The sequence below is a fragment of the Monodon monoceros genome, unplaced genomic scaffold, assembly GCF_005190385.1.
Source record: "Monodon monoceros isolate NGI ecotype Baffin Bay Population unplaced genomic scaffold, NGI_Narwhal_1 Super_Scaffold_10, whole genome shotgun sequence".
NCBI lineage: Eukaryota > Metazoa > Chordata > Mammalia > Artiodactyla > Monodontidae > Monodon > Monodon monoceros.
The window spans coordinates 45,016,858-45,041,054 of NW_021703766.1; the positions used below are offsets into that span (position 1 = coordinate 45,016,858).

The 24,197-nt window shown below is 52.0% G+C and overlaps 1 protein-coding gene across 1 annotated transcript in view; it reads left to right on the forward strand.

Moving 5' to 3' along the window:
- Positions 1–24,197, forward strand: part of RYR1 (ryanodine receptor 1) — a 107,928-nt gene that overhangs the window by 27,843 nt on the left and 55,888 nt on the right. The window contains exons 26-49 of the mRNA XM_029235932.1: positions 175–349; positions 488–696; positions 3,582–3,976; positions 4,932–5,064; positions 5,879–6,039; positions 6,686–6,851; positions 8,882–8,968; positions 9,143–9,369; positions 10,965–11,577; positions 13,105–13,356; positions 13,700–13,900; positions 14,235–14,346; positions 15,604–15,750; positions 17,261–17,534; positions 18,274–18,388; positions 18,474–18,606; positions 18,988–19,082; positions 20,345–20,480; positions 20,727–20,913; positions 21,000–21,108; positions 21,488–21,608; positions 21,701–21,870; positions 23,300–23,520; positions 23,604–23,694. Of these exons, the coding sequence (XP_029091765.1) occupies positions 175–349; positions 488–696; positions 3,582–3,976; positions 4,932–5,064; positions 5,879–6,039; positions 6,686–6,851; positions 8,882–8,968; positions 9,143–9,369; positions 10,965–11,577; positions 13,105–13,356; positions 13,700–13,900; positions 14,235–14,346; positions 15,604–15,750; positions 17,261–17,534; positions 18,274–18,388; positions 18,474–18,606; positions 18,988–19,082; positions 20,345–20,480; positions 20,727–20,913; positions 21,000–21,108; positions 21,488–21,608; positions 21,701–21,870; positions 23,300–23,520; positions 23,604–23,694 (4,530 nt within the window). The remainder of the gene's footprint in view (positions 1–174; positions 350–487; positions 697–3,581; positions 3,977–4,931; positions 5,065–5,878; positions 6,040–6,685; positions 6,852–8,881; positions 8,969–9,142; positions 9,370–10,964; positions 11,578–13,104; positions 13,357–13,699; positions 13,901–14,234; positions 14,347–15,603; positions 15,751–17,260; positions 17,535–18,273; positions 18,389–18,473; positions 18,607–18,987; positions 19,083–20,344; positions 20,481–20,726; positions 20,914–20,999; positions 21,109–21,487; positions 21,609–21,700; positions 21,871–23,299; positions 23,521–23,603; positions 23,695–24,197) is intronic.

Below are 24,197 nucleotides of genomic sequence, written 5' to 3' on the forward strand. Positions count from 1 at the left end.
GTTCCTCTGTGTGTCTCTCCTGCACCACGTCTCCCGTTGCTTCTGTACCTCCCCGTTCCTCTGTGTGTCTCTCCTGCACCACGTCTCCCCTGCACCACGTCTCCCCTTGTTTCTGTACCTCCCCATCCCTCTGTGTGTCTCTCCTGCACCACGTCTCCCGTTGCCCCCTCACAGGGTCAGCGCTGGCACTTGGGCAGTGAACCGTTTGGGCGTCCCTGGCAGTCAGGTGATGTCGTGGGCTGCATGATCGACCTCACAGAGAACACCATTATCTTCACCCTCAACGGCGAGGTCCTCATGTCCGATTCAGGCTCTGAAACAGCCTTCCGGGATATTGAGATTGGGGATGGTGAGGGCTGGCCTTGTGGCCCCTTTCTGGTTTTCTTCCATCTCACCTGACCCTACTTTCCACAGTACCTCCTCCCCCATGGCTGCCCCTGCCCTGCCCATCTATCCTCACCCCTGCCCATCTATCCCCTCCCACTAGGCTTCCTGCCCGTCTGCAGCTTGGGACCTGGCCAGGTGGGTCACCTGAACCTGGGTCAGGATGTGAGCTCCCTGCGGTTCTTTACCATCTGTGGCCTCCAGGAAGGTTTTGAGCCATTTGCCATCAACATGCAGCGCCCGGTCACTACCTGGTTCAGCAAGAGCCTTCCCCAGTTTCAGGCCACGCCCCCTGAGCATCCCCACTATGAGGTGAGGACCGACCCCACTCAGCACGCCCTGATCTGCTTCCAAACCTCATTCTCCCCACAGTTCTCTTCCCCAAGCTTCTCTTTGGCTTCTTTGTTAGCCCACAAACCGTGTAGAAGTGGGTGTCAGGATCATGGGCTCCCAGGGCTGCCTTGTAGGGTATAACCTTGGCAAACTACACCTTTCTGGGCTCCAGGTACCGTGCCTACAAAATGGGGGAAGGGAGAAAAGAGAAGCTGGATTAAGTGACCCCAGTGGACATTTCCAGCCCTTATAACTATCTAATCCTACAACAAGGTTTAAAGAAATATAAATCACTGGGTACATTTCGGCACCTTCCTTACTAACTGTTATCTGTGGTGGTATTTTGGGGGTTTGTTTGTTTATTTATTTATTGCCGGCCACAAAGCACGGCAGCAAGCTTGTGGGATCTTAGTTCCCCAACCAGGCATTGAACCCGGGTCCTTGGCAGTGAGAGCAAGGAGTGCTAACCACTGGACTGCCAGGGAATTCCCATGGGTTTATTTATTTTTAGTAACCTTCATTAATCTGGTATCCTAATTTTTAGACCCTAGTGCCTTTCTTTCCCAAGGTTAAACTCAGGGTCAGATTCTGACAATAAATCAAAGTGATACAGTCTTTTTCTCAACCTGGGAAGAACTTGAATTCCACGTGGCTAAGCTTCAGCTGGTACTTTAGAATCAGACCTGGAGTTGGCCTTTTACCTGCTGTATGACCTGGGCCTGTGACTGTCTCCTCCTGAGCCTCAGTTTTCCCATCCTAGGCATCGTTCAGATCTCCTTCTCTCTCACATTCTCTCTCTCTTTCTCTTTTCTGAATTATTTAGGTAAGTTGGAGACATCGTGCCTCTTTATCCCTAAATATTTCAATGTGCATTTCTTCAGAACAGGCTGTGCTCTTACAGAGCTGCAGTTACGAAAATCAGGGAATTTTACATTGGTACATACTGTTACCTAATTTACAACCCATATTCAAATTTTGTTAATCGTGGCAATGATGTCTCTTTTTATTTTTCTGGTCCAAAATCCAATCCGCAGTTACACGTTGCAGTTAGTTGTTATGTCTCTTTAGTCTTCAATGTAGAATATTTCTGAGCGTTTGTCTGTCATGATGCTGACATTTTTGAAGAGTACAGACCAGTTGTTTTGCAGAATATTCCTCGTGTATTTGGCACGAATACCATAGCAGTGAGGTTGTGTTCTTCTTGATGCAGAATATCAGGGCGGCACATCATGTCATTATGTCTTATTACTGATTACCTTAGCTTTGACTGTTTGGTTATGGTGGAGTCTGCCAAGTTTCTCCACCATCAAGTTACTATTTTTCTCTTTATAATTAATAAATAATTTGTGGGAAGGCATTTTAAGGCTAGGTAAAAATGGAAGGGTTTTAAACCGGGGAACGTCCAGTCTAGATCTGAGTTTTGGAAAGGTCTCTATTGACAGTGGATTGGAGGAGGCGAGAGTGGGAGCACAAAGACCAGAGAGGTGCCTGGGGCGGGAGAGGATGGTGGGGAAGACGTGAACCTCCCAATCCCTGCCACTGCCAGATGGTGCTCTCAACGCAAAGAACAGCATGCTAGACAGCAGTGAGAATGAATAAACTAACCTACCCCAACCACATGGACGAGTCTCTCAGACATAATGTTGAATGAAAGAAGCCGGACACAAAAGAGCACATACTGTAGGATCCCATTCACAGAAAGTTCAAGAATGGGCAAAGCTAGCCTGTGATGTGCTAAGTCAGAAGGGCGTTAACTGTGAACGAATAATCAGACATTAAGTTACTTTGCATACCTATCACAGGAAGGAGATGGTCAGTAGGCTTGCCAAGGGGCAGAGGTAGAACAGGATTTATAAGAGAGATGGGAGAGAGGGGAGAAAAAGACCCTGCAGACAGTCTTGGTTGCACAGTTTTGGGGTGAATTCATTGGCTGGTGAGGAGCACAGAGGTCTCTCTTGGCAATTGGTCCTTGAGGAGGTCACCTTGAGGTGGGGCATCAAAGAAAGGGAACTGCTCCAGTTGTTAATGGAGCCTCCAGAAAACTTGAGAGTCTGTCTTTGGAGCGCACAGGCCGGGCACCTGTCCCTCTCTCAGCTCCTGCCCTTTATTTAGGCCAGGTCGGTGCATTTCCCTCATCAGAATCCCTCACCATCTTTGAGTGTAGTGACTAAACGGGCACTGAGGGGACTCCCAGGGGGACTGGTGGTGTTCCATTTCTCCATCTGAGTGCTGGGTACATAGGCGTGGTCCCTCCAAAACCTCATTGTGCTGTGCACTTATGATGTGTGCATTCTTCTGAGTGTTATATTTCCACAACCAACAAGTCTAACAGAAATTCCTCTGGGGAGCCTTTAAAAAAATCTGACCCTTCTGGGCTGCTCTCCCCAAGAGAGCAGGAGGGCAGAGCCCTTGTTCTGTTCACTGATGTGTTCCCAGCACTTGGAACAGTGCCTGGCACACAGTAGGTGCTCAGTAAATATTTGTGTAGTGTTAGATGGATGGATGGGTGAATGGATGGATTGGTGGGTGGAAGGATGGAAGAATGAATGGGTGGATGGGTGGATGACCTGGTCTGGAGTGAGCCCTGTGCGCAGGAAGGTTTTGAAAGCTCCCCAGGTGATTCCAGTGTCTGACCAGGGCTGCCCACTGTACAAAGGTGTCCAGACAAAGGTAGACAGAAGGCTGAATGCACCCCACGGCCAAGCTGTGTGTCCCATGGGAGTTCGTACGCTCGGAGGAGTGAGCCTTTGGCTAATTCTCACGCGGTGCTCTAAGGCCTAGTGGTGACTCTGTGTGTAATAAGGTTTAGGACCAATGGCCTAGCTCACCCTCCTGGCTCAGTGCTTCCTGCCTCACCCCAACAGGTGACTCGTGTGGACGGCACCGTGGACACACCCCCCTGCCTGCGCCTGACCCACCGCACGTGGGGCTCCCAGAACAGTCTGGTGGAGATGCTCTTTCTCCGGCTGAGCCTTCCGGTCCAGTTCCACCAGCACTTCCGCTGCACCGCAGGGGCCACCCCTCTGGCACCCCCTGGCCTGCAGCCTCCTGCTGAGGATGAGGCCCGGGCAGCGGAGCCTGATCCCGACTATGAAAACCTGCGCCGCTCAGCTGGGCACTGGGGCGAGGCTGAGGGGGGCAAAGAAGGAACTGCCAAGGAAGGGTCATCCGGGGGCACCGCCCAGGCTGGGGTAGAGGCCCAGCCTCCCAGGGCAGAGAATGAGAAGGATGCTACCACGGAGAAGAACAAGAAGAGAGGGTGAGTCAAGGGTGGGGCAGGGTGGGGTTTGGGGGTCTGTCCTGGGACCCCCAATTAGGCAACCTCAGTAACTTGAGAAATCCCACTGTATCCCAAAGTGGGCCCATATATGCTAAGTGGGGTCAGATTACTGAGGGATCCTGTTATGTCTCGAGTGAACGCTGTTATTTCCCTGGGCTGCTCTAATTTCCCTGAGAATGTAAAATCAGGATGCCCCACTATATCTATGGAGAGCTCCACGGTCCTTGGGGTACCAAAGCTTTTCATCCAGTGGACTTCATTATCTGTGAACACTAAAGGGGACCTCAGAATCTTGGGAAAGTTGACTGTACCCCAAGGTATCCCAGTGAATATCATTGGTCTTCTAAATTGGGGTCACTCCTGTGTCTCAAATGTACCCCCAAAAAACTAACTTCAAGGGAGACCCTCAAAGGGCATTCAATGTGAAATGAAACTAAATCTGCTTTTCCCCTACTGTGGCAGTAGTTTTCAGTGGGATTTAGTTCTGTGTCTCTTGAGGGGATGTTTGGAAATGATGGGAGATTTTTAGTTATCACAGTTTTGGGGGGAGGTACTGCTTGCTGGGGGCTCCAGGGATTCTACATGTCTTCAATGCACAAGGCAGTGCCCAATGAAGAATTGTCCTTTCCCAAATGCCTTTAGCACCCATATGAGACATGGTGACTTAGGGGACCATTGTGTGCTCCCCAAGGGAACCTCCACGTTCCCAGAGGCACCTTTAAATCTGGGTAACCCGGAATTTGAAAGCACAGAGCTCCTCCACGGTGGCTATGCTGGTGCAGTTGGGAATTTCATCCCTCTAGAGGCGAGGCCTTGGGTATTAGAAACGAGGTTTATTTAGGATGGATGTGGAGGCACGAACGTTGTGATGGAGAGGGCTGGGGAGCTGGGCTTGAGAGTGAGTCTCATGACAGCCTCTCCTCTCCACCACCAGGTTCTTGTTCAAGGCCAAGAAGGCCGCCATGATGACCCAGCCACCAGCCACCCCCACTCTGCCCCGACTCCCTCGCGAGGTGGTGCCTGCTGACGACCGTGATGACCCTGAGATCATCCTCAATACCACCACGGTGGGAACCGGGGACCCTCAACTTCAGGCCTCCCCCTCCAGATTTCCAAATTTCATGCTGTAATCCCCAGTAATCGCCCTTATCTGGGGACACCGCAATATATACAGGAGACCACAAAATACAGTACACATCAATTTAACCCTTTGAACCCCTAAATCCATATAGCTAAGGGGCCTAAAAATTGCAGGGAACACAATGAAGCCATGGGGCACACTGATACAACTCCCAGGGCCCCCCAAATCCCAGGGATAAACCAACATAGATTTGGCACCCCAATGTTTGGGTTCACCCATATAAACTCAACACCCCAAACTTAGTAGCTATTCTAGTATATTCCTGGGAACCAAAATTCACAAGTATTCCAATACAGTTTGGGGATTCACCAAATCTGGAATATTTTCTGAGACAAGCAGCCTAGGGGTTAGGATCACGGGCTACCTGGGTGTCACTTCACGGCTCTATGTCTTCTCTGCTGTGGAAGTGCTATGGTTTCCTCATCAGTAAAATGGAGATAAAAAGTGTATCCGCTTGGTGTAAGGATTGAAGTGAGTTCATTTGTGAGCTATTATTTATTTATAACATTGCTGTATAACCTGGGGAGGGACCCAAATTTGGGTGTATCACAAAACAGTCCCAAAGGATTCCCGAATCTAGGAATACATCAGTAAATACAGAAACAGAAGGACACAGACCCAGGGGGTCTCAAATCCAGCAACTTCTTGTTAAACTCCCAGAGGACACTGAGAATCCAGAGAAGTCAACTCAGAGTCTCAGGGAAGCCCACTGACCACCGGTCCCCCCTTTGCCTCTTCAGTACTATTACTCCGTGAGGGTCTTCGCCGGCCAGGAGCCCAGCTGCGTGTGGGTGGGCTGGGTCACCCCCGACTACCATCAGCACGACATGAACTTCGACCTCAGCAAGGTCCGGGTGGTGACGGTGACCATGGGGGATGAGCAAGGCAACATCCACAGCAGGTGCGGGCAGGGGCGGGGGCCGTGGGAGACCGGAGGTCAGCGCTGGGCACCTCCTCCTCCTTTCCTCCTCTTTTTTTTTTTTTTTTTTGCGGTACGCGGACCTCTCACTGCTGGGGCCTCATCCTGTTGTGGAGCACAGGCTCCGGACGCGCAGGCTCAGCCGCTCTGCGGCATGTGGGATCTTCCCGGACCGGGGCACGAACCCGTGTCCCCTGCATCGGCAGGTGGACTCTCAACCACTGCGCCACCAGGGAAGCCCCTCCTCTCTTCCTGCTTGTCTTCCTCCCATGGATCCTGCTCTGTGTTTTCCCTCCTCTTCTTCGTCCATTTCTTTTCCATTTTCTCCTCCTCTTCCATCTTGCGGTCCTCTTTCTAGTTTACCTCCTTTTTCTGTCCTCTCGTCCTGCTCCCCTTCTCCTTCTCCTCGTTCTGGAACCACCCCTTCCCCCCACCAGCTTCTAAGAATTCTAGCTCCGAGGGGCTCAGGGTCTGGGGTGAGGGGTTTCAGCACTCAGGTCTGCAGGTGGCGGGCGTTTGGGGGTGGGGCTCTGAGTCATGGTGTTCCGGGAGCTCAGGAAAGGGGGTGTCCAGGGTCCAGAGCGCCTCGGCTGACGATCCGGGCACTGATCACTCCTGTGTCCTCTAGCCTCAAGTGCAGCAACTGCTACATGGTGTGGGGTGGAGAGTTCGTGAGCCCCGGGCAGCAGGGCCGGATCAGCCACACGGACCTCGTCATTGGCTGCCTGGTGGACTTGGCCACTGGCCTAATGACCTTTACCGCCAACGGCAAAGAGAGCAACACCTTTTTCCAGGTAAGCCCAGCCCTCATTCAGCAACTTAGCAATAGCGTCCTCGTGTCTCAGCATCCCGGGACCCCTCCCAGACACCCTCTGAGGGCAGACCCCAGAGAGACAGGATGAAACAGCCTCAGGACAGGCCAGAGCTGGGAGGTTCCTGGGAGACCACCTAGGTGAACCATTCCTCGAACTGACATCCAGAAAGAGGGAGACAGAACAGAGCCTTGACCTTGGAGAGAGGTCCATATCCCTCTTGGGCTGGGTGATACCAGTCGCCACCTTTTCACCAATCAGGGCACATCCTGGGATGGGCCAAAATTCTAAGGTGGGATTTTCCTTTTCATCACTTTATTATGAAAGATTTCAAGCATACAGCAAAATTGAAGGAACTGTATCATGAATGCCCATATACCTACTACCACGAATCTGCTATCCATCCATTAATCCATCTAACTTTATTTATTTTATAAAACTTTATTTTAAATGGAGAATTTTAAAAATACGCAAAAATAGAACAGCATAATGAACCTCCATGTCTCCATTACACAGCTCCAACTAGTACCCACTCACGGCTAACCTTGATTCATCTTTATCCACACCCACTGGAGGATTTTGAAGGAAATCCCAGATATCGTATGGTTTGTCTCAGATATATGATACAGTTTGTCTCTTTTCAGTATGTATCTCTAAAAGATAAAGATTCTTTTAAAAAACATAGCCACAATACCACTCTTGTCTTAAAAAAACCCCAAGAATTCTTAGATATCACCAAATATCCAGCCCGTGGTCAAACTTCTCTGGTTGTCTCCAAAATGTCTTTTTACTGTTTGTTTGAATCAGAATCTAAATAAGGAGGTATGTTTTGGTTGGTTGCTAAGTCCCTTCAGTCTCTTTTCATATGTAGATTTCCCTTCCATTTTTTTCTTTTTTTCCCCTTTGAAATGTATTCACTGAAGAAATCAGCTGTCTGTCTGGTAGAACTTTGCTCCTCAAAGTGTGGTCCCTGGACCAGCAGGCTCTGCATCACCTGGGAGCCTGTTAGAAATGCAGAATCTCAGGCTCTTACCCAGACCTGCCCAATCAGAATCTGATTTTTTTTTTTTAAGAGGGCTTGAATTTTAGCTCAGTTTTTTAATTATTTATTTATTTATTTATTTATTTATTTATGGCTGTGTTGGGTCTCCGTTTCTGTGCGAGGGCTTTCTCCAGTTGCGGCGAGCGGGGGCCACTCTTCATCGCGGTGCGCAGGCCTCTCACTATCGCGGCCTCTCTTGCTGCGGAACACAGGCTCCAGATGCGCAGGCTCAGCAGTTGTGGCTCACGGGCCTAGTTGCTCCGCGGCATCTGGGATCCTCCTAGACCAGGGCTCGAACCCGTGTCCCCTGCATTAGCAGGCAGATTCTCAACCACTGCGCCACCAGGGAAGCCCCAGAATCTGATTTTTAAAATAAACCTCAGGGCATTCGTGTGCATACTACCATCTGAAGAGTGCTGGCCTAGTTCCCCACAGGCTGAGTCTGGCTGATGCACACCTGAGGTGTCATTTAAACATTTTCCTCTGTCCCCTGTATTTTCTTGTAAGCTGGGAGATGGGTCCAGATTAGATTGGATTAGATTCAGGTTTGACAAGACTGCTTCCCAGACAGTGGTGTTTGTTGTGTTAGAGCCTGGGTGGGTTTCTCTTCAAAGATCAGAGGGGCTGCAGGGAAAGGCAGTCAGAGGATGCTTTTTGAACTTTGAAGAATAAATAAGTGCTTGGGAGAGAAACAGGAATGGCATTCGTGGGTGGGGGTGGGCACGATGTGCGCAAAGACCCAGACCACAGGTTGCCCTGGGGGAGGTGGAGGAGGTTGGCCTCATTGGATCAGAGGAGGTGCAGCCCGTGAGCCACTTCAGGGCTCTTGCGAAGCCTCCAGTGCCTGAGTTTGGATCTGTAGACACCAGCAGCATCAGGCTGGGGCAACTGGCTCCCGAGTCGGGGATCCAGAGTCAGTACCACCTCCAGTTCATCTCCTTCCTCACCCTGCCCTCTTCTCCCTTTCCAGGTGGAACCCAATACAAAGCTGTTTCCTGCTGTCTTTGTCCTGCCGACACACCAGAACGTCATCCAGTTTGAGCTGGGGAAGCAGAAGGTCAGGTTGCAGTGATGGGGCGTTAATGGGGGCAGGCTGAGGACAGAGGTGTGGGAGGTCAGGCTGGCAGAGCGGCTGAAGTGGGGGGAGAAATCCGGGAGGTCTTCCTGGAAACAGAGTGGCGGGAGGGAAAGGGTGGGGAGTCCTGACACGTGCATACCCCTGTGTCCCCAGAACATCATGCCGCTGTCGGCCGCCATGTTTCTGAGCGAGCGCAAGAACCCCAGCCCACAGTGCCCGCCACGGCTCGAGGTTCAGATGCTCATGCCCGTGTCGTGGAGCCGCATGCCCAACCGCTTCCTGCAGGTGGACACGCGGCGTGCGGGCGAGCGGCTGGGCTGGTCTGTGCAGTGCCAGGAGCCGCTGACCATGATGGCGCTGCACATCCCCGAGGAGAACCGGTCAGGGACAGCCCCGGCGCCCAGGGGTGGGGCGGATACTGCAAGCGCTCTGGGGTCTGGATCCCACCCGGTGCCCCTCCCCACTAACCCGGGACTCCAGACAACACCCCAGGAAGCCCCGGACCTCCCTTACCATCCCCAGATAACACTCCAGGGGGCTCTAAATCCCTTTCAGCAGTCTCAGACCCACCTCAGGGGACCCAGACTCAGCCCAGTCATCCCCAGCTAACACCCCAGTGGACTCCAGACTCACCTACGGGGCTCCAAACCCATCGCAGGGAGTCCAGATCCACATCAAGGAGACCACACAGCATCCCAGGGGCTTCAAGTGCACCTCAGAGAGTCTTGCACATTATTCAGAGAGGCCTGGAGGCACCCCAGGTTCTCTTGGACATACCCAGGAGACTTTAGAGGTATCCCTTGGAGATATCTAACTCGCTCCAGGGGACCCAGGCACACCGGGCTAAAGAGTATTCACATGGATGACAGGAAAGCTTTTAAGGACTCCAAATGTGGCCAGGACCCCAGACTCACCCGAGGAAGATGCTTCATCTTTCCTTTATTCACTGATTTGACAAATAGCTCTGAGCTCCTCCTGTGTGACAGCAGAATTCTAGCCTGGAGACACCAAACTCTTGTGAACGGACATTCTAGTAATGCTCTTGTATAACTCAGGAGACTCAGACCTGCCCAGGAGGACTCAGACCCATCCCCAGGGGCCTCAGACGCACCCATTTATTCATTTGTTCCTACAACAAATATTTATTGAGCACATACTATTTGCTAAGTCCTTTATTTATTTATTTTTGGCTGTGTTGGGTCTTCGTTGCTGCACGTGGGCTTTCTGTAGTTGCAGCGAGCGGGGGCGACTCTTCGTTGCGGTGCGCAGGCTTCTCATTGCGGTGGCTTCTCTTGTTGCGGAGCACGGGTTCTAGGCGCGCGGGCTTCAGTAGTTGCGGCATGCAGGCTCAGTAGTTGTGGCTCGCGGGCTCTAGAGCACAGTCTGGGTAGTTGTGGCGCACTCACTTAGTTGTTCTGCGGCATGTGGGATCTTCCCGGACCAGGGCTCCAACCCATGTCCCCTGTACTGGCAGGTGGATTCTTAACCACTGCGCCACCAGGGAAGCCTGCTAAGTCCTTTTTAGGTGCTGGGAATATAGCAAACAAACAAATAAACAAAAGAGGCAGAAATGTCCTGTACTGGCGGAGTTTACATTCTGGTGGTGCTCAAATATAACCAGGGTACTCAGACCTGCCAGAGGGGGATTCAGACCCAACCTAGGATCCTAGATACATCTCAGGGTCACCAGATATTTCCCATGGACTCTTAGATCCCCAGAGTACCAGACCATCCCATGGATCCCAGATATATGTCAGGGAGCCCTCAGACCACTGAGGGACTTCCAGAACCATTAAAAGACTCCTAGACTCAGCTCCACAGACCTCACAGAACCTTGACCCAGCAGAACACTGGGATTCACTGCTGGGGCCACCAACACTCCCCTGAGCACCTCTTTGCCTCTCTGTGGTCTGTGTCTCTGTCTCCCACCTCCTCTGCCTGCTGAGTCCCTGAATGTGGCCCATCTCCACTGCAGATGCATGGACATCCTGGAGCTGTCGGAGCGCTTGGACCTGCAGCGCTTCCACTCGCACACCCTCCGCCTCTACTGCGCTGTGTGCGCCCTGGGCAACAACCGTGTGGCACATGCTCTGTGCAGCCACGTGGACCAGGCGCAGCTGCTGCACGCCCTGGAAGACGCACACCTGCCCGGCCCCCTGCGTGCAGGCTACTACGACCTTCTCATCAGCATCCACCTCGAAAGTGCCTGCCGCAGCCGCCGCTCCATGCTCTCTGAGTACATTGTGCCCCTCACTCCTGAGACCCGTGCCATCACCCTCTTCCCGCCTGGAAAAAGGGCAGATAATGGTCCCCGCCGCTACAGCCTTCCTGGTGTCGGCGTCACCACCTCGCTGCGGCCTCCACACCATTTCTTAGCTCCCTGTTTTGTGGCTGCCCTGCCAGCTGCTGGGGCGGCAGAAGCTCCATCCCGTCTCAGCCCCAGCATCCCTCTGGAGGCTCTTCGGGACAAAGCACTAAGAATGCTGGGGGAGGCAGTGCGAGACGGTGGGCAGCACGCACGCGACCCTGTCGGGGGCTCCGTGGAGTTCCAGTTTGTGCCCGTGCTCAAGCTTGTGTCCACCCTGCTGGTAATGGCTTCCTCCTGCTTCCCTCTGGCCTGTTCTTTCACATTCCAAATCATCCATCCATCTGTACATACATACCTCCATATGTTCCCCTCCCATTTATACATCCAACTACCCATTCATCTCTCTGTCCATATACCCTTCACCTTCCAACTTATCCTTCTGTCATCTACTCATTCACTTTTCCTTCCATCCATTCGTCTGCCATCTATTCATCTGTTTAGTAATCACTTCCTTCTTTCCATTCATCCATCCAACCAACCGTCATTCATCCATCCTCCACCAACCTTTCCATCCATCCACCTATTCATTCAAACATACCCCCATCTTTCCATCCAAATGTTCCTCATCTATTTATCCTTCCAGTCTCCACCCAATTATCCATCCATCCATACATGTATCCATCTAACTTTCAATCTAGTTGTCCATTCATTCACACATCATTACATCCACCATTTCATCTATTCATCCATCCCCCTACCCATTTATTTATTAATCTATCTTTCCCTTCATGCATTCAACCATCAGCCTCCTTCCACCTGTGCATCCACTCATCCACCCATCCACAGATTCATCCATTTCTCCATCTTCCACCTATCTGTCCATCAATCCATGCATCTCTCTATCCATATATATTAAGACCCATCCACGTACCCACAAATCCATCCAACCATCTACACCCTTTAATTCACCCATTCTCCATCCTTCTACCCCTTCTTCATTTCATGTACCCTTTCATTCACATAACCATCTAATGACTCATCCATATATCCATCCATCCATCCAATTTTTCATACACAAACCTATCCACCCATCCACATATCCATCCTACCCCAGTGCCTGGTTATTTACCCATTTATCTATTTGCCCATCTACTCATTTACTTACTTATGCATCTGTCAAACCATCTATCCACCCCCCTATCTATACATCATTTATCCTGTCATCCATCTACCCACCATCTCTTCTTCCACCTTTACCTTCATCTCTCAGTTCATTATCCACCCATCCATCCATCTCCCCATCAAACCTCTACTATTCCATTTATTAATTCATCCACCCAGTCACCCAGTCCTCCCCCTGTTCATTCATCTCTCTCTCTTTCCCCACTATTTTTCTCTTTTATCTACCTACTCTCCTTCCATCTGATAGCATCTTCATTATGTTGACTGAGAGCTAGCATATGCTGGGAGCTATAAGGGCCTCAGGTGTAGGGTGTGTCCTGTTACAGAGTAACAAATGCTCAAGCTTGGGAAAAAGGACACTTGTGAAGGGAGAGGTGCTCATGTTTGGCTATGTAGTCTGGGCCATGTACGTGGGACACAGGGTGTGGATCTGGGGGGATCTTAAGGAGGATGGATGGCAGGGCGTGGGGTGTGTGTGCCTTTCCTGCTTGTAAGAGGAGCCATATACAGCCAATGCAGGAATGAATCTGGCCTGTGCAGGAGAAACAGATCTGGGGAGTGAGGCTGGGTCTTGATTATGGAAGCCTTGCAGGCCACAGTGACAGACCCGGGCTTTGTCCCATAGGTGATGGGTATCTTTGGCGATGAGGATGTGAAACAGATCTTGAAGATGATTGAGCCTGAAGTATTCACTGAGGAAGAAGAGGACGAGGAGGACGAGGAGGACGAGGAGGAGAAGGAGGAGGACGAGGAGGAAGAGGCACAGGAGAAGGAAGATGCGGAACAAGAGGAAGAGGAGGCGGCAGAAGAGGACAAAGAAGAAGACTTGGAGGAGGGGCTGCTACAGATGAAGCTGCCGGAGTCTGTTAAGTTACAGGTGGGCTGATTCTTCCTGTTTCCCAGCCTCCATCCCTCCGGGCTAGTACACACGGGGTCTGGTGGGGCTTGAGTCTGGACTTTGTCCCAAGGCACTGGGGAGCTGTGGAAGGGCAGAAAGCGGTGGAGTGCTGCTGGCTTTGAATGAGCTATCTGGTTTCCATGTGGGAGGTGAATTAGAGGGATGAGACCGTGGAGATGGCCGGCTTGAGGATCCAGGCAGGAGACAGTGGTGGCTCGACCAGAGCAGGGCTACGGAGTGGGGAGAGAAAGCAAGAAAAGTTTCAAGGAAGTCCTGACGGTCTCACCACCATCCCTCCTACTGCATGGCTGTCATCCCACAGATGTGTCACCTGCTGGAGTATTTCTGTGACCAAGAGCTGCAGCACCGTGTAGAGTCTCTTGCAGCCTTTGCAGAGCGCTACGTGGACAAGCTCCAGGCCAACCAGAGGGACCGCTACAGCATCCTTGTGAAAGCCTTCACCATGACGGCAGCAGAGACTGCCCGACGCACTCGCGAGTTCCGCTCCCCGCCCCAGGAGCAGGTCCTCTGACCCCTGACCCCAGCTGGCCTTGCTGTCTAAACCCAACCTCAACCTCTCCCCTTACTCTGATCACTGACGCTACTCACTTAACCTCTAAACCTGAGCTTGTCCTCTGACCCTATCCATATACTTATCTGTTACTCTTCTACCTCTCTCTGAACCAGACTTCTGAGTCACCGCAGACTGACCCTGACTCCTTTCGAACCTTTAGTCGCCCAGATATTCTTCGCTAATGACCTTAGACAGGAACTCACGATAGGGTCTTTGATCCTTGACTTCAGAGTTCCTGCTCTGGGGTCTCTGACCCTCATTCTAATCTTTGACCTTCTCCTAGATCAACATGCTATTGCACTTCAAAGATGCTGACGACGAGGAAGATTGTCCTGTCCCTGAAGAGATCCGACAGGATTTGCTCGAATTTCATCAAGACCTGCTGACACACTGTGGTAAGAGAGGAGATCAGAGAATCCTCCTCCCGAACTTGCTCTTGAGACCTGTCTTGAAGTTTCCTAAGATTTCCTGACCTTAAATATCTACAGTATTTGTGCAGTAACTGTTGGTAAAATGAATGAGTGACTGAATGAACGAACATGTCAGTGAACAGCTAGATGATGAGTGGAAGGATGTGTTTATATGGGTATTTGGGTGGATGTATATGTGGACACATGGCCGTAGGCTATAGCTGGACGGAAGAGTGTGTGAAGTGATGGAGAGAAGGATGGCCGAATAAAGAAATGCGTGAAGAGACGGCTGACTGGTTGGATGAATGAAAAGAAGGATGGCTGGAGGGATGGATGGCTGACCTCTATTTTTTCTCGTAAGTCAGCTGATAATCTTACTGAGATTTTCTTATATGTGGTGAGTCATTTTTCCCTGGCTGGCTTTCAAGATTTCTCTTTACCTTTGCCTTTAGGCAGTTTGAGTATGATCTATCTAGGTGTGGAGCTCAATGAATTTATCCTACTTGAGCTGTTTTTGTTTTTTGCCACACCATGAGGTTTGTGGGATCTCAGTTCCCCAGCAAGGGATCGAACCCAGGCCACGGCAGTGAAAGCCAGGAACCCTAACCACTAGGCCACCTAGTTTCTTGGATGTGTAGATTAATATTTTTCATCAAATTTGGGACTTTGAGGCCATTATTTTTCCAAATATTTTTCTGCTCCTTTCTCATCTCTCCTTCTAGGACTCCCATTATGCATCTGTTGGTACACTAGATGGTGTCCCACAGGTCTCTGAGGCTCTGTTAGTTTTTCTTCAGACTGGATAACCTCTGTTGTTCTACCTTCAAGTTCATTGATTCTTTCTCCTACCAGCTCAAGTATGCTGTTGTACCCCTCTAGTGTTTTTTAAATTTCAGTTTTTGTACTTTTCAACTCTATATGGTTATTTTGTATATTATCTACCTCTATTAATATTCTCTGTTTGATGAGTCATTGTCATCATAATTCTCTTTAATACTTTAGACTTGATTTCCTTTAGTTCTTTGAAGATACTTGCAATAGTTGGTTTAAAAGACAAATGATCCAAGGAATGAATAAATGAACAAACATGAACATATAAAGAAACAAATGGAAACCCCCATGAATGCACACATGAATGAGAAATGAGTGAGTGAACACATGAATGAATAAAGAAGTAAATGATAGAGCAGATTAATAAGCAAACAGATGAATGACACGCTCTCTCTTCTTGCCCACCTCCAGGAATTCAGCTGGCGGGGGAGGAGGAAGAACCAGAGGAAGAAGCCACCCTGGGCAGCCGCCTGATGAGCCTGTTGGAGAAGGTACGGCTGCTGAAGAAGAAGGAGGAGAAACCGGAGGAGGAGCCACCTGCTGAGGAGCACAAACCCCGTGAGGACTGGGGCCACCAGGGATGGCACGGGGTGGGCCAAGCAGCCCTGCGCTTGGGGAGTTTCTGGGTCCAAGAAAGGCCACCAGGAGTAGCCCAAGGGACGGGTGGATGGGTATTAATGAGAGAGGAGGAGTGGAGAGAGGGGTGAGAGGGGAGGCATGCTGGAGGCGTGGCCCCAAAGTTGGGGCTGCACGGTGTGTGTGTTGGAACAGTGTGGTGCATGGCTGCCAGAGCAGAGGCATACATCCAACCTTGGGATGGGGCAACTCCTGCACCACCATGGCTTCCACGTACTTGTGGCTTTTCTTTGTTTTTCCCTTATTTCTTGGTGAAATGATTCCTATGCTGAGGGGTTAGGAAAGCAGTCATGATAAACGTTGGGCCCATGGGTCATTAGGCAAACTATATATTAACACCATATAACAAGGACAGAGTCCCTAACATTGGTGGAGGGTTTATTCTATAACATTCAAGAAATTTTATTGGGCCAACTCCGGGCCAGGCACTGTTGGTAGGGCCAGGGAATGTAATAGGGGGAAGAGTCAAAGTCCCTGCCTTCAAGGAGTTTAGAATATTACAAAAGATACCAATATACATATACCATAATGTCAGATGGCCACACATATTAAGAAGAAAACTAAAGCTGAGTGAGAGGAGAGAGAGGGACAAAGATGGAGAGGTTGGAGTGGGGGAGTGAGGTATGCAAAGATCTGGGGAAAGATGATTGGTACAGATGGAACAGCCAGTGCAAAGGCCCTGAGGCAGGAAGATGCTTGGTGCGTTTAGAGACCAGTGTGGCTGGAGCAGAGTGAGCCGGAGGAGAGGTACAGAATATGAAGTCAGAAGTGATGGGTCCAGATCGTGTAGAGCAGACGGAAGGAAGGTAGGACATGTCACAGGTCATGAATTGACACCATCATTCAGTGCCAGTGCAGGAAGGTTTCTCCTGACCCTGAGACACAGGAGACATCTGTCTTCTCTCCCAGAAATCCTGGGAAGAAAAAGTATTGGGAGAGAAAGAGAGACAGGGAGAGAAATGGATGCTGGATATAGGAGAGGAGAGTCCTGGGGACATCGCCAGGGAAAATAAAAGAGTTCATTTTTGACATAATTTTCAGATGACACCAAAGTCTTCACAGTTTTTCTTTGTGTCTGTTGTCTCCCATGATGAAAAATCAGCAGTGTTTTTACAGAACAAATGGAATTACCATTTGCACTTTCAAAGGTGCTCAGAATAATGCTCTGGTACTTTGCAGTGATACAAATGCTTTTTCCTCTTAAAGCTTTTAGGGGGACACTTACGGTCTGGGTATAGGGTGAAGAGGATAGGGAGACTCCTAGAGCCACAGAACAAAATCTGCCAGAATCTGCCCCCTCCTGGCAGGGGGAGGGCGGGGGGTGGGTGGTTAGTAACTGAGAAGCCCTCTGGAAAGAGGGGCGCCCTCTGTACCATTTTCGCTCAAGGCCCTGGCCAGGAAGAGTGTTCCTACCCTTGTGTCCCCTTCCCAGAGTCGCTGCAGGAGCTGGTGTCCCACACAGTGGTGCGTTGGGCCCAAGAGGACTTCGTGCAGAGCCCCGAGCTGGTACGGGCCATGTTCAGCCTCCTGCACCGGCAGTACGATGGGCTCGGGGAGCTGCTGCGTGCCCTGCCCCGGGCCTATACTATCTCACCCTCCTCCGTGGAGGACACCATGAGCCTGCTTGAGTGCCTTGGCCAGATCCGGTCCCTGCTCATCGTGCAGATGGGCCTCCAGGAGGAAAACCTCATGATCCAGAGCATTGGGTGAGGCCCCGCCCCTCCCCTGACGCTGCACGTCCCCGGGGAAGGGAGGGGAGACCTTCCGGCTCAAGCTTGTCTGGATGCAATAATGTGTCCTTCCCCACTTCTGCCCCATCCTCAGGGGGGTGTGCTCCTCCCAGCAGCTAGCCCATCTCCCTAGGTAATGTCCACCCCCCGCCCCGTTACCTCTCCACCCACCCCTGGGTAACAGCTCCTACTCACCTGTGACTCTTGGCTCAAGATTTACCCTCTTTGAACTTTGGTTTCTTCATCTCTAAACTGGGGAAGAGCCACGCTTATCTTGAAGAGTTGTGGTGCGGCTTCAGTGAGCTCATGTAGCGGTAATAACGGTAATAATAATAATGATAACAATAGTCTTGAGCACTCAGTGCCAAGTGAGCCTCATTCATTCACTCAGCAAACATCTATTGAGCACCTACTGCGTGCCAGGCCCTTTCTAGGCACTTGGGGTTACAACATGCAACATGATAGAGATCTCCGCCCCAGGGGAGCCCACCTTGGATCCTCTGGTTTCCTTGTCTGTGAGAGAGGGATAATTCTAGTTCCCGCCTCCCAGGGTGGACATAAGGATTGAATGAGTTCAGATCTGTAAAGGGAGCGGTGCCGGGCACAGACTAGGAGTTCAGTAAATGTTAACTTTTACCACAGTGGTGGTGATGGCTCCTGCAAGGGTCTGGAGGCTCTGCCTGGACTTGCCTCCATGCACTCTACCTGTCCACAGGAACATCATGAACAACAAAGTCTTCTACCAACACCCGAACCTGATGCGGGCGCTGGGCATGCATGAGACAGTCATGGAGGTCATGGTGAATGTCCTTGGGGGTGGCGAATCCAAGGTAAGGGGGCTGCGTGGGCCGGGGAGCTCAGGGGAGGGGGCCCCGGAGGGCAGGCACTGACCACCAGCCCACCCTGCTTGCCCAGGAGATCCGCTTCCCCAAGATGGTGACCAGCTGCTGCCGCTTCCTCTGCTACTTCTGCCGCATCAGCCGGCAGAACCAGCGCTCCATGTTTGACCACCTGAGCTACCTGCTGGAGAACAGCGGCATCGGCCTGGGTGAGGAACCCCGAGCCCACTCGTGGTGGTCCACCCAGGCTGGCCCCACTCTCCGCTGGCTCACTTAGTCATTTAACAAATACTCACTCTTAACTCACCCTGGATCTGGACCTGTAATGAGCAGTGCTGGGGATACCCAGACAGCCCTGGCCCTGGCCCAAATGGGGTTCACAGTGGAGTGGGGTAGACAAACCCATCCCAGACAGTGTCAGCCTGGACTGGTCAGGCCTGGGATGGAGAAGCACAGTCAGAGGAGGCACCTGACCCAGGCTGGAAAAGGGGTGGTCAAGGAGGGCTTCCTGGAGGAGGTGAGGCAAGCAAAAGTGAGACAGTCAGCTAGGCACCTCCGAAGAGCATTTTCACTGCCTCTCACCCCCACAGGCATGCAGGGCTCCACGCCCCTGGATGTGGCAGCTGCCTCCGTCATCGACAACAACGAGCTGGCCTTGGCGTTGCAGGAGCAGGATCTGGAGAAGGTGTGGAGGGAGAAGGCCTGGCCCATACCTGGCCCCTTGGGGCACCTGCTGATTTGGGTCCCACTCTATGGGTGCCATTGTGCATGGTCCAGAACTGAATCAGAAGGGGAATAATTTGCAGCAAAGGGACAGGACCCAGTCACTCGCTCACAGGGCTGAGTGAAAATCCACACCCACCCTCCCCAGCCACGTGGGCTTGGCACGTTTCTTGGCCCTCTGTACTCCCTGCTTCTGTGTGTAGCAGTGAAAGGCATGGGCTCTGGAGCTCAGCAACTTAGATTCAACTCCCCGCCCCTACTCCCGGCCCCACTCTCTTGCTTTGTGGCCTTGGACAAGTGGCTTAAATTCTCCAGGCCTCCATCTCCTCATTTGTAGAATGAATATAATAGAAACAATTTCACACAGTTGTTCTGAGGATTAAATAAGTTAACTCACAAAAGCATTTACAAAGCAGTAAGCACTCTCTAACAGTTATCTACCATTATAGTATTATTTATTTAACAAATGTTTTTGAGCATCTACTATGTGTCAGGACCCATCCAAGGCAGTAGGGGTATGACAGTGATTGAGAGTCAAAAATCCTTGTCCTTGTGAAGCTGACATTCTAGTTGGGAGGATGGATAATAAACAAGTAAAATATGTGGTGTATTAGCTAGTGACGAGTGTTAAGGAAGAGAAAACGTGAGCAAGGGAGAGAAATATCAAGTGTCGGGAGGGTGTCTGAGTTTAGACACAAGTGGTCAGAGAAAGCCTCACTGAGAAAGTGACCTTCAGGTAAAGCTCTGAAGGAGATGGGGGCCATATGGACATGAGGGGGAAGAGCATTCCAAGCTGGGAAGCAGCCAGTGCAAAGGCCCTGAGGCAGGAGTGAACCTGATGAGTCTGAGGAACAGCAGAGAGAGCAGTGTGCTTGGAGCAGAGGGAGACAGGGTGAGTGCTAGGATGTGAGGGCAGGGAGTTGACAAGGGCAGATTGCGTGGAGGGTCTGTGGGCCACAGCGAGGGCTCTGGCTTTAGCCCTAAGTGAGACAGTAGGGGTCTCTCTGACTGTGTGGGGGACAGACTAGGGGTTGAAGGGAACAGTGAGCCCAGGGAGGAGGTGGCTGCGATGGTCCAGGTGGGAAATGATGGTGGAGGATGAGGGTTATTGTTTGCTGAGGGATCCAAATTGGATTGCGGAGCTCCAGGGATGGGCAAGGACTTGAGCCTTGGGGAGGAAGGTGGTGTGGGTATAGTCTCTGGCTGAGCCTCCTGTGCCCCCAGGTGGTGTCCTACCTGGCAGGCTGTGGCCTCCAAAGCTGCCCCATACTCCTGGCCAAAGGGTACCCAGACATCGGCTGGAACCCCTGCGGCGGCGAGCGCTACCTGGACTTCCTGCGCTTCGCCGTCTTCGTCAACGGTGAGGCAACGGGTGGCGGTAATAGGGCGGGAGGCTGGGGGTCACTGGCCAAAGCCTCCCTCGGGTGTGGCCCACATCCTGGGCCACAGGCCTGGCCTGGGCAGGGATGCCTCCAAGTGGGCGCGGGGCAGGGTCTGGAGGTCAACGGGGGCCTGACGTTCACCCCTGAGGTGCCAGGTCAGGGGCTGTCCAGGGAGGGACCCTGGGCAGTGGCTCATGAGGCCTCCTGACCCCGCGAGCCGCCAGGTGAGAGCGTGGAGGAGAATGCCAACGTGGTGGTGCGTCTGCTGATCCGCAAGCCTGAGTGCTTCGGGCCTGCCCTGCGGGGCGAGGGCAGCTCGGGGCTGCTCGCCACCATCGAAGAGGCCATCCGCATCTCCGAGGACCCCGCGAGGGATGGCCCAGGAGTCCGCAGGGACCGGCGGCGTGAGCTGTGAGTCTCCTGCCCCTTCCTCGACAGAACCACCACCCTCCCCGAGCCCCTCGCTGCCTCCTCACACCACCCGCCTTCCCCTGCAGCTTCGGGGAGGAGCCCCCCGAGGAAAACCGGGTGCACCTTGGACATGCCATCATGTCCTTCTACGCTGCCTTGATCGACCTGCTGGGACGCTGTGCACCAGAGATGCATGTGAGACCTGAAGGCTGGGCTGGGGGGCGGGCACAGCCAACCTTGAACCTCTTCATTCAGACGTTCAACGACATTGATGTAGCTCTTGCTATGCATGTGGTCCTGGGCTAGGCAATGCTGGGGACACACCAGTAGCTGAGAGAGCCCCTGGCCCCGCTCTCACAGAGCTCTCAGTCCAGTGCGCGAGATCAGGCAATGAAAGCCAGTGGTAGTCAGGGCTGCAGGGAGAAGCACAGGCAGAGGGGTCAGGGCTGGGAATTCTAGAGTTAGCCCCACAAGACGGAGTCTTTACCTGCCAGTGGGTTGGGAAGGGATGGAATGGGGGAATGACCATACGGGGCAGGGGGTGCCTGATGACATGCCCACCTCCCCTCTCCAGCTAATCCAAGCCGGCAAAGGCGAGGCCCTGCGGATCCGCGCCATCCTGCGCTCCCTCGTGCCCCTGGACGACCTCGTGGGCATCATCAGCCTCCCACTGCAGATCCCCACCCTGGGCAAAGGTGCGGAGGGGCGGGACTCAGCAAGGGAGTGATGCTGGGGAGGAAGCAGAGCGGCCCCAAGGGCAGCCCTGACCCCGCTCTCCTGCCCACAGATGGGGCACTGGTACAGCCAAAGATGTCGGCATCCTTTGTGCCGGACCACAAGGCGTCGATGGTGCTCTTCCTGGACCGCGTGTACGGCATCGAGAACCAGGAGTTCTTGCTGCATGTGCTAGATGTGGGTTTCCTGCCCGACATGCGGGCGGCCGCCTCGCTGGACACGGTGAGCAGTCCGGCCACTCTCCCGGCCTCCAGAGTGGGATGTGTCATGGGAATAGTGGCAGCACTTTTGTCTGTTCTGAACTTGTGTACATATCATAATCCTCCCTCCCCCACCATCAAGATAGAAAACAAAAACCAAGAAAAACTCTGAGTTCTGGGAAAGGGTGGGTGGAAATCTCCAACACCTCAGGTTATAAAAAAGAATTCTCAGTGATGGCTCAGCACCGTGGAGATACAAAGACCCATGCACAACAACAAGGACAATAATAATAGAAGGTGACAATGCCAAGTTAAGATGAAGACTGATAACTCACCATTGGTTTGGCCAAATGGAGGAAGCAGTTCCAGTGAGGTGGTGGGGCTAAAGCCTTATGGGAAAGGGTTTAGGAGAGCCTGGGAGGACTTCCCTGGCGGTCCAGTGGTTAAGACTCCACGCTCCCACTGCAGGGGGCGCAGTGGAAGTTTGCCCCCTGGTCAGGGAACTAAGAGCCCATATGCCATGCGGTGCAGCCAAAAAAAAAAAAAAATAGAGAGAGAGAGAGCGCCCCTCTCAGAGAGAGGCTGAGAGGTGAGGTATTGGAGACAGCGAGTGTTGACAGTCTACACAAGTTGGTGACAGAAGAGGCAGGGAAATGGCGATGTGCTGGCTGGGTGAACTTGGTCAAGAGAAGGCTCTTCTTAAGATGGGAGAAATGACTGTTGCCTATTGGGAAAGGGAACCCCGGAACTTGAATCTGTAACTACCAGTTTATCAGAAATACAGGGGGCAGAGGAACAAGTTAACTGACACCACTGGGAAGCGACCAACCAAGGCCAAAATGTAGGAAATTCCATTGGACCCATGACTCAGTTTCTTCAGCAAATAAATAGCCTTAAAAGCGGGGGGAGGGCGGAGGAAAAGGAACAGTTGCTGGTGGAGAGACCTGTCAGCCAAGTACTGTATGGGGTTCTTCCTGGGGCCCTGATCCAAACAATCGCAGCTAAATGCAAAGCCATTTTTGAGACAATTAGAGAAAGCTGACCATGATTATTAAGAGATTTCATTAATTCTGTGAGGTGTGATAATGGCAGCATGCAGTGTTAAATAGAAGTATTGATACTTGTCTGAATGGAGATACATATTGAAGTATCTTTGGATAAAATGATATATGGCTGGGGGTTGCATGAAATATTACAGGAAAAAAGGCGAGGGTAGAGAGGAAAAGCATGCAGAAGGTGGGTGTCTGCAGAACAGCCTAATCTGGGTAATGAGGGTTCATTCATTGGCTCCTGGACTTTTGCGTGTATTTGAAATTTTGCATAGTCCAAAGTACTAAGGGTAGTGGAGTCTGGGAGAAGCAGGTTTCAGGGGAAGATCAGAAGCCCGGGTCGTTTGCCCAGAGTTATCCTGGGCGGGTGTCAGGGCTTGATGTCCCCACCCTGCGCCCCAGGCCACTTTCAGCACCACGGAGATGGCGCTGGCGCTGAACCGTTACCTGTGCCTGGCGGTGCTGCCGCTCATCACCAAGTGTGCGCCACTCTTTGCGGGAACCGAGCATCGCGCCATCATGGTGGACTCCATGCTTCACACGGTGTACCGCCTGTCCCGCGGCCGCTCGCTCACCAAGGCGCAGCGCGACGTCATCGAGGAATGCCTGATGGCGCTCTGCAGGTGGGGCGGGACCCTGGTGGGCGGGGCTGCGGGTGGGGCGGGCCTCAGGGTGAGATAACCCCGCCCCGTGCATGTCCCCGCAGGTACATCCGCCCGTCCATGCTGCAGCACCTGCTGCGGCGCCTGGTGTTCGACGTGCCCATCCTTAACGAGTTCGCCAAGATGCCGCTCAAGGTGAGGGCAAACCCTCTTCATCTTGCGTATTTCCATGCTCCACCCACCAGCTTGCTCCACCCACCGGCTTGCTCCGCCCTCGGACTATGGGGCTCATTTGTATCACACCGCCTAGGCCAGTTAACCTGAAAACGCGCGGGCGGGCAGCGGGCCCCATAGAAACCTCTTTAACATTCACTTTGCGTCATTGGTGCCTCTAACACTCCCTAATTAGCGTTTAATTCGCATAACAGTGAGCCAACCCCCACCTTAATTAGCATATATTTGCGTGGGGCCCACTTTTTCTAATTAGCATGCTTATTTGCATGCTTAGACCACCGGCCTTCCACTATTCAAATGACTGCGTTTATATGAGTAAATAGTACCACAGCTATCCTGAATATTTGCACACTGTCTCTCCTGTTATATTTTCATTTGCATGCTAGTTTGCATAAGGAGATACCCCCAACTCAGATATTTTAACTATTTTGCATAATACATCTAAATCAGCCCCCATTTCAAAT